The 11,936-nt window shown below is 63.9% G+C and overlaps 1 protein-coding gene across 1 annotated transcript; it reads left to right on the forward strand.

The window, feature by feature from the left end:
* The first annotated feature begins 204 nt into the window (after positions 1-204).
* On the forward strand, positions 205-10,483 carry ZNF653 (zinc finger protein 653). The gene is made up of 9 exons (XM_055126187.1): positions 205-503; positions 3,215-3,258; positions 4,504-4,719; positions 7,119-7,736; positions 7,821-7,980; positions 8,079-8,190; positions 8,765-8,879; positions 9,773-9,872; positions 10,056-10,483. The coding sequence occupies exons 1-9, from the start codon at positions 223-225 to the stop codon at positions 10,231-10,233; spliced, it is 1,824 nt and encodes a 607-aa protein (XP_054982162.1). The 5' UTR covers positions 205-222; the 3' UTR covers positions 10,234-10,483.
* Positions 10,484-11,936: the final 1,453 nt, after the last annotated feature.

Raw genomic sequence — 11,936 nt, forward strand, 5'->3', positions numbered from 1 at the left:
CCAGTGCTCTAGCAACAATTCGCGCCCCCCCCCCCATCTCTAACTTACAGAGCGCGGGAGGCCGGCGGGCGGCGCGCGCATGCGCCGTCGACGCTCCGGGTCCTCTTTTGGCGCCGCAGGGCAGCGAGAGTCCAAGAGAAGTTTCCCGGCGGCGCGGAAGATGCGCGCCACTTCCGGCCGGGCTCCTAACAACGGGGGAGGCTGGTAACCAGGGAGGGGGGGATGGCGGAGCGGGCGCCCGAGGCGGAGGCGGAGGCTGAGGCTGAGGCGGGCGCAGGCGGGGAGGCGGCGGGCCGCAAGGCGCGGGGTCGGCCGCGGCTCACGGAGTCCGACCGGGCCCGGCGGCGGCTCGAGTCCCGGAAGAAGTACGACGTGCGGCGCGTGTACCTGGGCGAGGCGCACGGGCCCTGGGTGGACCTGCGGCGCCGCAGCGGCTGGAGCGACGCCAAGCTCGCCGCCTACCTCATCTCTCTGGAGCGTGGCCAGCGTAGCGGCCGCCACGGGTGAGGGGGCCAAGCCGGAGGGAGGGAGGGCTCGAGGGAGGAGACGCCCCCACCCCCGGCCGGACCCGGGCCCGCCCCCGGCCCACCCCCCCCCCCCCCCGGCACCTGGGCGCTCCGCCCCGCTCCATGCCTGCGGGTCTTGGGTCTCCCGCGGCCGGTCCGGAGACGCGCCGAGTGCTTCGCCCCGCCTCCCGTCGCTGCGACTGTCCAATCCGAGCGCGTGCCCTTCCGCTCGGCCCGCCTCCCAGGCGTCTGACCCCGCCTCCTCAGGCTGCGGCTGCCCAATCCCGCTGCAGGCCCCACCCCCTGCTTCTGACTTCCCAGTGTCTGGTGGACAGCCCCACCTTCCCCGGGCTAGCGGTCCAAGGGTCTCCTGGGGCCTTGACCTTCGGTGTGGCCTCGGACTGACTCGTGTGTGTGTGTGCGTGTGTGTGTGTGTGTGATAGATCTCGGGTGACCGGGCAGAGTGTGTGTGTGTGACACCGCATATGGTCTGTGGAGCCCAGCCAGGTAGTGATCCCTGAGCGCAGAACCAGGAGTAAACCCTGAGCATCCCCAGGTGTGGCTAAAACCAAAACACAAAAAATGCAGAGGGCCTGAGTAACAGTAAAGTAGGTAGGGTTCTTGCCTTGCTCAAAGCTGACCCTGAGTGCAATTCCCAGCAACCCATAATGGTCCCCTGAACTCCTCCAGGAGTGATTCTTGAGCGCAGGACCAGGAATAAGCCCTGAGCATCGCCGGATGTGGCCCCCAAAACAACAACAGCAACACCAGACATGCAGGAAGAGGCTTAGTTCCTTGCCTGGTCCACAGCGAGCCCTGGCCATCTGCTCTTAGGGCCAAGTTGATTCTATGTCCCAGCACCATCTGAGATGGACCTCTCTGGCTTTATACTTGCTGGCTTATGCCTCTCTGAGGAGTCTGGGATCCTACGGAGCTGCACCCACTCTCTCCCCAGGGTGACAAGCTGCTAATACGCCACAGAACAGGGCAGGGCAGCAGCCCTAAGCCAGTAGCATTTCAGATTCAGTCTCAGTACCGAGTGACACTGCCGACCCTGCTGTTTTGTTTCTGCCCAGCCTCTGCTGGGGTCTGACTGAGCCTATCAGTTCAAGCCCAGACCCCCAGAACAGAGGGAACCGCTGGGAGGTTCCTGAACCGAATGTGGGGTTTGCAGGTTGGCATAGCTGAGTTGGGTGCTGTTGGTCCTGCAGGTTTGAATCAGGGATGCTGAGACAACCCAGGCCGCGTATGACAATAACCCAGCCCCCTGATGTGTGGGTGATTTTGGGGAAAGAAACCTGAGTGAGGGGGCCCCCGTAGGGAGTGCTGTGATTCAAGGGTCAAGTTGTTTACAACCTGTCTTGGATCTGGAAGGAATTCCACTCAAGTTCTATCCCATGGGGAACAGAGGCAAAAGGGAAGTGAGGGGACGGGCCCGAGAGGCGGTACAGGGGTTCAGGCACATGCCTCACATGCATTATGCCCTGGTTCAACGTCCACAGCCCATAGAATCTCAGGCATTGCTGGGTACCATTCTGGAGCCCCCCTATCCTGGACACAGCCCGAGATGCACCCTCCCCCAAGGCTGGCCCAGGGAATCCAGCGCTGCGTCCTCACATTGAACTGTGAACCCTTTTGTCGAGAATTACCGGAGGCTCCCCTGGGCCTCCTGAACAGTGCCTAGGAAGGTCACCCTGGAAAAAAGGGGGGCAAGGGAAAGGAGGGCTACACAGTGGGATTACTCGGGGGGCTGCTGTGCAGGGACAATGAGGATGCAGACCCAGCCAGGGAGACACGGGGGTTGGAGGGGCAAGATACTCAGGCAGAGGGAGGGAGCAGGTAGAAGCTGCCCGAAAGGGATCCCCCCAAAACTTGTTTTAACGTGGCAGAGGAGCTGAATACTGAAGAGGCTGTGGCAGAACTCGCGGTACCAGAGATAGACGGGATGGAGACTCCCCGGCACCTCCCCAGGGTCAGACAAAGGAGGTGCAGGCTGAGATTGTTATCAGACCTTCTGGCTGCAGACAGCGGGATGTAGAGCCAAGACCCCCGAGTGTGGCCCGTGCCCTGACTTCCAAAGCTAGTGTTTCCAGGCTGGATTCTGATAATGTTGTCCCAGATTCCCACCTGCCAAATTATTACAAGCAGAGGGGGCTGCACCCAGCTCTTTACAGGAGCGGAGTCCCAGTAGGGAGACTAAAGATTCGGTTCCCTTCCTCCCAGGGTCCCAGGAATACCTGGACCTAGCAGGGGTGGGTATGCCAAGAGGGAGGGTTCTAGCAGGTTCCAGAGGAGACTGCAGAGCTGGTGCAGGACCACATGTAGGTGGCCGAGGGAAACAGGAAGCGCCTCTCAGACCTGGTTTCCCAGCCTGTTTTGGGCCCCCGGCTCTACTTGGGGTCCCAAGGACCTTGACTCACTGGGACATGCAGTCAGGCGTGGGGGGGGGCAGCCAGGTATGGCTAACGAGGGCTCCATCTCCCCCAGCTACTGGCCAGCCTCCGGGGCGGGGAGGGGGGTAGGATCCAGAGTACTCCAGATAGGGCCCAAAACCATGCACAAGTTCAAGCCACAATTCTGTGGCTCAGGAGGCCGGCAGTGTGGACCTGAGTCCCCCACACTGGTCTCTCTCCCCAGGACCATCTCCCCAGCCCTGGGGCCCCAGCTTTAAGCTCAGCAGCCTGCCTCCCCGCCTCTCTCTCTTACAGGAAGCCTTGGGAGCAAGTCCCGAAAAAGCCAAAGCGGAAGAAAAGTGAGTAACACTGCGAGGTGGGGGTCAGGCCAGGAGAGGGAAGTGGGAATGGGCCGGCTGAGGACGGGGCATCAGCAGGTCAGGACCGGCTCTGTACCCCAGCTTCTCCCAGGCCTGGGAATCCCCCAAGTTCCAGAGAGGTGGGGAGTGGGGCAAGGAGGCGGGCGTGGCTGGTGGTGCTTCGGTGGTCACTGGAGGCACCTTCCCCCCCCTCGGCACGCGGATCTTGGACCCCATCAGTCAGCCGTGGGACCAGGACTGTGAAGTTGTGCATGCAGAGAGGGGGTGGCGCTGGCTCTGGCAGCGTTCTGAGCCCCACAGTATTTTCACTCCCTTTCTGGTAGTATTCAGGAAATGGGCACCCTTAAGTGTCCCCTGAATTCTCCAAAGAGGGGACCATTGCACTCCTGAGGGGCCACACCCCCGCCTGCAGCCGCCCCACCAGGAGGAGGCAGAGTGGGGACTGAAGCCCAGGAAGGGGCTGGAGCGGTAGCACAGCGGGGAGGGCGTTTGCCTTGCATTCGGCCAACCCGGGTTCGACTCCCAGGATCCCATAGGGTTCCCCGAGCATGCCAGGAGTAATTCCTGAGTATAGAGCCAGGAGTAACCTCTGAGCATCGCTGGGTGTGACCCAAAAAAGAAAAGAAAGAAGAAGAAAGAAAGAGAAACCCAGGCTGCATGGGGTGCCCACTTTCTTTCCCCGCCCTTACTGCGTGGCCCTGGATTCGGGGAGGAGAGCCAGCTGGGGCCAGGCCGGGCCGACCCCACCCCCCACTCCCACCCCTGGCCCTTCGGTGCTCCTGAGCCAAGCTAGGGTAGGTGGGGCGAGGGGCGGGTTCTGGAGGGGGTGTGCGTCAGCGCCCCGGCTGAGGCTCACAGGCTCGCGCGCGCCCTCTGTGCACCCTCTGTCGGCTGGGCAGAGGCAGGTGTGAGGAGGGAAATGGTCCCGGCACCTGGCCGCTGTGGTGGCTGGGGGCGGGGGCGGTGGAAGAGGAGGAGGAGGTTGAGGTTAACAAGCAGCTCACCCGGTGCGCCCCACTGTGCACCAGCCTCTGAGTCAGCTCTGATGTGTCTGGGCCAGTGAGGCCAGATTCCCGTGGCCAGGGTGTCCCCTCTCCAGGTCTCCATCTCTTGCTCTGTGGGCAAGGGCCAGGGTTCGGGAGTGGGGCACCAGCTCTAGGATGCCCTACAAAGGGGATGGGGCACGGGCTGTCCCCCCCACTCACACACACCCACTTTGCACAGGGCGGCGCCGCAACGTGAACTGCCTTAAGAACGTGGTCATCTGGTATGAGGACCACAAGCACCGCTGCCCCTACGAGCCGCACCTGGTCGAACTGGACCCCACCTTCGGGCTGTACACCACGGCCGTGTGGCAGTGCGAGGCCGGCCACCGCTACTTCCAGGACCTGCACTCGCCCCTGAAACCGCTCAGTGATTCGGACCCTGACAGTGACAAAGGTGGGGCCATGCGCACAGACAGGGGACACGGGGACTCGGGCTGGGCGCTGGGCAGCTGAGGTTGGCCAGTGTCGGGAACAGCACACACTCAGGCCTGCTGGTGGAGCTGTGGGTGCGTCCAGCCACGTGTGGGTCACTGTGGACTCTGCGGGTGGCTCGCCCAGCACAGAGGGACACGGCAGCGCTGAGCTCAGACAGCCCCGCTCCAGGAACTGCCCTCCCCATCTCATCCCCAGGCTGGGTCTCTCCCTCCCTCCTTCTGTCTCTACCTTTGAATCTCTTCACTTTTATGAGGAGAGGAGTTTGGGGGTGCACTTGACGTTACTCAGGGGGCTATATGCAATGCCTGTATCAAACCCGGGCCTGCCATGTGAAAGGCGAGTATTCTACCTTCGGTGCTATCTCTCTGGCCCTTGTTTGCATCTCTTTCTGTTTTATTTTTTTTTTCTTTTTGGGTCACACCCGGCGATGCACAGGGGTTACTCTTGGCTCTGCACTCAGGAATTACTCCTGGCGGTGCTCAGGGGACCATATGGGATGCTGGGAATCGAACCCGGGTCGGCCGTGTGCAAGGCAGACACCCTACCCACTGTACTATCGCTCCAGCCCCTGCATCTCTTTCTGCCACCCTTTCTTTTTTTAAAATTCAAAATTCTCTCCCCTTTTCCTTTTTTTAAATTTTTTTTTTTTTTTTTGGTGTTGGTCCTTTGTTTTGCAGGGGGAATTTGAGTTTGGGGCTGTGTCTGGACTTATGCTCCGGGGGTGCTTGAGGGATGAGCCTGAGACCCCAGTGCCGGCCTGTACTCAGCCCCCAGAGCCGCACCCTGTGCTGAGCGCGTGCTCGCCTCTGTGCGCTCGCAGCTAGCCCTGGAGTTGGGTGATGTGAGGTCACCGGGGCCCGAACACGCCCAGAAGTGTTCCTGCAGTTTTGCAGCCATGAGGCTCACCGAGGTAACACCTGGGGCCGGGGCTTGCACATGCCCAGTGCAGGGCTGCAAGACACCTGCAGTGATATAGTCGCAGAGCAGACCGTAGAGCTGCCAGCCAGGCCCCGGTGCCCAAACACCTGACCTGCAGGGCTGCAGGCCCTGAGCTCTGCCACCTCATCTCTGTTACCCGGCACGCTCCTTCACCCGAGCCCAGCTCTGCTCTTCCTCACCTCCCTCTTCCACCCTCCAGTCTTCCCCCACCTCCCCTCCCCCATCTCTCCTGACCCCACACATCTCTGCCTCCTCCATCTCTCTCATCTCCCCCATCTCTCTCCCACCCCCATCTCTCCCTCCTCCCCCCATCTCTCTGCCTCCCCCCCACACCTCCTGCTCCTTCCCTGCTCAAATGCAGTGACTGTGGGCCGAGCGCAGGGAGGGGCCAGCTCACATGGGCCCAGCTGGCCTTAGTGTGGGGGTGTGGGGTGAGCAGATTCCACACCGTGGGGGGTGCAGGGCTGCCAGCCTGCAGCCAGGTGCCCTGCCGGGGGCTGAGGGTGGGGCTGTCCATCAAGGCTGAGTCCCCCCTGGCAGGCAGCTCGGAGCAGGTGGCTTCCCAGCTGGCCCAGGGGAAGCAGGGGGCGAGAGGTATTCCAAGTGGGCATCCTGGCAGGGGTCAGCCTACAGCTGGGCTGGCTCCCCTGTCTCTCTCCCCAGCCTAACTGCCACCCACCTAGGGAGCTGGGAGTGAGGCTGAGGATGGGTCCATCTGGGTGGCACCCTCAGGAGCACCCTGTGCCCCAATCCAACACTGGACCTGGCCTGGTGCTCAGGAATGAACACTAGGGTTCAGGGCTGGGCTTGCCAGGACTCCTGCACCCTCGGGGGGCTGGAGAATGGGGGCACAGTACAGATCCTATGCGGAGACTTGGGGAGGAGAGAGGGCTACTCTGAGCCCCAGCTCCGCCCCACCGTCCTGACCCCCCCAGGCAGCGTCCAGCCTAGGGAGCTGGTCTCGGTAGGGAGGAGCTGGGCCGGGGCAGCAGCTCTCCCACGGGGGACAGAGGCCGTGACCTAGATCCACAGGGGAGATGGGAGGGAGCCACTGGCTGGTGGGGACATTGGGCAGATTGGTGGAGGGGCGGGTGCAGGAGGCAGGGGTGGCCCCTCTGGCCCAGCCTGGGAGCAGCGGACTGTTTTCAAGCAGAGGGCGGCACCCCAAGCCTTCAGCCCAGGGGAACCCTGGAGGTACTGAGGGCACAGATCTGGGGACCCAGAGGTGTGACCTGGCAGCCTGTCCGAGCCCCTGGGGCGGGGCAGGGTGGAGCTTCGAGAGAGGCCTGACCTGAGCCAGAGACTCTGGGGACTTGGTGGGGATCCAGGAAGCCAGAGAGGGCCTCTAGAGGCCGAGTGAGCGGGGCCAAGCGCCGACACGGGCTGTGGCCATGATCTCCCTATCCTCTGTCACCACAGTGGGCCATGGCCTGGCAGCTGGCAGCTCCGACGCATCCAGCTCCAGCTCCAGCTCTGACTCAGAGGAGCCCCCTGAGGGTCCCCTGGCCAAGGGGAGCGCGGGGGCAGCTGCGGCCGTCACCCCCGCCAGCCCGGCGGGCAGCAGTGGCCTCATCACGCAAGAGGGTGTGCACATCCCCTTCGACCTCCACCACGTGGACAGCCTGGCCGATCCCGGAGCCCCGCTAGGCCCCGGCCCGGCCGCCAGTGGGCCCGACGCCCTGGAGACAGTGGTGTGCGTGCCCGTGCCCGTGCAGGTGGGCGCGGGACCCGGTGGCCTCTTCGACAACGTGCCCCAGGAGGCACTGGGTGAAGTGGTTGCCAGCTGCCCGGTGCCCGGCATGGTGTCCAGCTCACAGGTCATCATCATCGCCGGCCCCACCTACGACACCCTCACAGCCGAGGGCCTGCACCTCAACGTGGCAGCGGGCAGCGGGGCACCCAGCGGCGGTGGGCTGGGCGACCAGGTGCCCTGTGCCATGATGGAGGGCGTGGCGGCCTACACCCAGACGGAGCCCGAGGGCAGCCAGCCAGGCACGCTGGACCCCACCGCGCTGGCCGCCATCGAGACCAAGAAAGGTTGGCACGTGCCCTGGGTGTTCCCAGGGCAGGGGTGGGGTACCTGGGGCGGCCCCCACGGACCCAGCCTGCGTCTCCCCACAGAGAAGGAGGACCTGTATGTACTCAAGAAGGAGGAGCGGGAGGAGCCCCTGGCCCCAGAGCTGGCTGAGCTGACAGCAGCGGTGCCCGAGGCTGACGGGGAGTTCCTGGACAGCAGTGACGTGTCCGCCATCATCTACGAAATCCCCAAGGAGCCGGAGAAGTGGGTGTGGTGGGGGGAGGGTAGGGGGGGAAGGACCAGCCTGGGGTGGGGGGGTGATAGGGGGGCTGCCGCCCACCACCCGGGCCCTTCCCCTGCAGACGGCGTCGGAGCAAGCGCTCCCGGGTGACTGATGCTGACGGGCTGCTGGAGATGTTTCACTGTCCCCACGAGGGCTGCGGCCAGGTCTACGCTGCCCTCAGCAGTTTCCAGGTGGGCCCCGCCCCAGCACCCCGCACCCCGCACCCCAGCAGATTTTAGCGCTTCTTCAAAGAGACGGGTGTCCCCATGTGCACCTCCACTCCCTGTCCCCCTGTGTGCCCCCACCTCGGTCCCCTTCTTGGAGTCTCATCCTGCAGAGTACTTGACTTGCTTCTGGCTGGCTGGGTTCTCGGCTTGGGTCCCTGCATAGTACCCGGGGGCAGAGACACGCTCTTGCCTCCTGTACCCCCACAGTGCCCTTTTCACTGCCACATCTCAGGTCGCAGAGTCGTTCTGGCTGTGCTGGATGCTGGCAGGACTTCATGTGCCGGTGAATGAATGAATGAAGCTGACAAGGAATGAACGATCATGTTGGCCAGCTCTGTGTGTCCTTGTTGGTGGCACCCAGCCCTGCCTCCCTCCTGGGAAACCAGAGCACCAAGCCTTGATTTCCCCATCTGTGCCTGGGCCCTGCCCTGGGCCTGCCCCCGACCCCCACCCTGGCCTCTGACCAGGGTTGCCAGATGTTTGCCCCTGTCAAGCCCCACCACCCCCACCAACCCCCTCCTGCTGCTCTCGCCCCCAGAACCATGTCAACCTCGTGCACCGGAAGGGGAAGACCAAAGTGTGCCCACACCCTGGCTGCGGCAAGAAGTTCTACTTGTCCAACCATCTGCGGCGACACATGATCATCCACTCGGGTGAGGCCCCAGATAACTCGAGGGCAGCCACACGGTGCTTCCCCCACACCCCTAGGCCTAGGGCCATGCCTCTTTCCAGGGATGAGATGGGCGTGGAGCTCCCGAGACCTGCAGGGTGGGGGAGCTGGCTCCAAGGGCCTCCTTTATTTCTAACTGTTGGGTAGTTTCTCTCCTGCCCTCCGACCAGGGTCTACCCCCTCTTGGTGTGGAGATGACACACGTGGTGGTGGCAAGGGATCCCAGCCAGCGGGGCGGCCATACTGCAGATGGAGCTCATGGCCTCTCTGCCCTCACGCTGGCGAGGCTGGCCCCGGGGAGTGGGCTGTGGGCGGGCAGGGAGGCCAGGCTGCAGGCCTCAAAGGCAGACCCAGCTCTGGAGCTTTGGAGATTTGATTGTGAAGTTACCCCAAAGTCCAAATGCTAAGGCTCACATTTAGACCCATCAAAACTTTATTTTGTGGGGCAGTAGGGGCCAGGGCTGGGGGCCTGGGTGTCACCCCTGCAAGGGACGTACTGTAACTACTGAACAGCCCTGGCCCAGCCACATTTCATTTTTTGGGGCTTTGGGGTCATGATGAAGTGATGCTTGGAGAACCATGGGTGGCTGGGGTGCCCATCTCCCCGGTCTCCAGACCCATTGTGACACTTTGCACCCTCTGCCCTTCAGGGGTGCAAGCTCAAACTCCAGTTCTGCCCAGGCTCATTCCCAGGTACCCTTCCCAGCCACACCCCATGAGGAACCCCACTGTAGCAGACAGAAGCAGTTGGGGCAGGGGGTTGGGCAGCCTGGGCTCTGATGCCCGAGAGACGGGGAGGGCCTGGGACTTGGGCCTCCTGCAGCTTGGCCATCACTCCACAGCCCCCACAATCCTCCTGCCACATGTCTCCCTCAGGGGTCCGTGAATTTACCTGTGAAACCTGTGGCAAGTCCTTCAAAAGGAAGAATCATCTGGAGGTGCATCGGCGCACGCACACTGGGGAGACACCCCTGCAGTGAGTCTGGGAGGGTGGGAGGGGTGGCCAGGCCAGGGGTACCCACAGTCAGCTCTGCCCTGGCCCCGCCCCACGCCACGCCCCGAGAGGAAAGTCCTTCCTGGCCACGCCCCCGAACAGCCCCGCCCCCCGCCCGGCCCTGCCCTCTGACCGGGCCCTCGGTGCCGCCCGTCCCCGGTGCAGGTGCGAGATCTGCGGCTACCAGTGCCGGCAGCGCGCCTCGCTCAACTGGCACATGAAGAAGCACACGGCCGAGGTGCAGTACAACTTTACGTGCGAGCGCTGCGGGAAGCGCTTCGAGAAGCTGGACAGTGTCAAGTTCCATACGCTGAAGAGCCACCCGGACCACAAGCCCGCCTGACCCACGGGAACCACCCTCTGACCGCCCCTATTTATTTGACCGCTGGGACACCAGACCAGGGCTCAGCTGATGCCCAGAGAGCAGCGGGGGCCGCCTGGACCGCGGGCCGGCCGGAAGGAGGCGCCCCTGCCCCGCCCCAGGGCTGGGCCCCAGGGGCAGGTTGCCCCCCATCTGCATTCCTCCCCCCTTTCCCGGGAGGAAGCCTGCTGGAACTGTCAGGAGAGCAGAGATTAAAGAGCAAGAAAGGAGATGGACGCCCTTCCCCTGGGCCTGGATGATTGGGGGCCGGGGGCTGCTGGCCCATGGGGGTGACAAAGGGGTGCCCCACAATCCACACTGCCTCTGATCTGACCTGACAGGTCCTCTCGCCAAAAGAAGGGAAGGAGGTTGGGGACCCTGACGGCACCCCGCATCCCTCACGCAGCACTTATTCCCTACCCACGGCTCTGGGACCAATTGGGGGGCTGACCCAAGGAAGTCATCCCCGGTGGTGACGGTTGAGTCCTGGAAGGAAACGGCTGTGCTCGTTCCCGAGGGTGCAATTCAGATGGGTGGTCAGGGAGGGCCTCGCGGAGGAGGTGGCATGGGAGCCTAGCCCAGAACGGCAGAGGTACCATTCCCGAAGAAAGGCGGGGGAGGCGATTCCCGGGCACAGGAACAGTCAGTGCCAAAGCCCCGAGGTAGAACGGGCTCAGTGTGTTCCTGGAACAGGAAGCCGAAGCCACGGCGGGGAGGGGAGTTGGCAGGAGCTGAGCGGCTGCCCTGGCCCCATTTCCCGGAGGAGGATGCTGAGGCCGCCGCCTCCACAATCTCCTGCAGGCCGCCTGGGAGGGGGACGGCGAGCCGTGCCAAGTCCCCGAGGCCGCCAGGTGGCGCGCAAGGCGCGTGGGCACCCCCGCTGGCCGCACCCACGTGACCCCGGGCCATAGCCGGGCGCCCTGGCACGTGCCTGAGGAGCCCAGTGGCGCCACGCGCAGATTGGCCCCGCCGGTTCGTGTCCCCTCTAGGCTTCCTATCAGATCCGAGGTCCGCGTCTACTCAAGCAAAGGGTGGACGCATTCGCGCGAATGATTGAGTCCCGCCACTGAGACGCCCCTTCCCCATCCCCGCACAGCTCAAGCCAGTCGTTTCCATGGGAACAGCAGCGGGATTACGCACCCAGGAGTGGCCCCTTCCCGGCACATTCACCGCTTTCCCACCTGACAGGAGCCGGAAGGAGCTCGGGGTGGGAAGTGCGTCTCCCATCCTCCAGAGCTCCCCAGGGTGGGCAGCGACGTCGGCCCGGCAAACCCAAGAGAGGCCACCGGGGCCCCGCACCACCACCACCCCGATTGTGCGGGCCACTACGATTGGCCCTCCCTCCCCATCGGCGTGGCTGCGCGCTCGGCTGCGCGCGCTCTCATTGGTTCAGCCTCAAGAGCCTCCTTCCGCTATTGGTTCGCTCCAGGGCCGTGCCTGATTGGTCAACTCAGGCTCTCTCCGCCGGGCTGGGAAAGTCAGGAGCCTTAGAAGGGCGTCCAGGGACGAGGAGATAGTCGGGGTGCGGGGAGGAGCTCACGGGTTAGGGGGTTCGGGCTCCACGGCCCGCCGCACCTTCGACCTGGCGGGCGGCCGCTGTCTGTGGTGCTGAAGCGTCTCTTGAAGGCGCCTCAGTCCCGGAGAACTCACCCCCCACCCTCGCCCGCCATCCCTGCTGCCTCCCA

This window comes from Sorex araneus, chromosome 2, assembly GCF_027595985.1.
Source record: "Sorex araneus isolate mSorAra2 chromosome 2, mSorAra2.pri, whole genome shotgun sequence".
Taxonomy (NCBI): Eukaryota; Metazoa; Chordata; class Mammalia; order Eulipotyphla; family Soricidae; genus Sorex; species Sorex araneus.

Bases quoted from the DNA above. Each gene is read 5' to 3' on its own strand.
- ZNF653 (XM_055126187.1), top strand. From the start codon at position 223: ATGGCGGAGCGGGCGCCCGAGGCGGAGGCGGAGGCTGAGGCTGAGGCG. The intron at 4,720-7,118 runs GTGGGGCCATGC...CTGTCACCACAG, and splicing joins GGACCCTGACAGTGACAAAG to TGGGCCATGGCCTGGCAGCT. The intron at 7,737-7,820 runs GTTGGCACGTGC...GTCTCCCCACAG, and splicing joins CGCCATCGAGACCAAGAAAG to AGAAGGAGGACCTGTATGTA.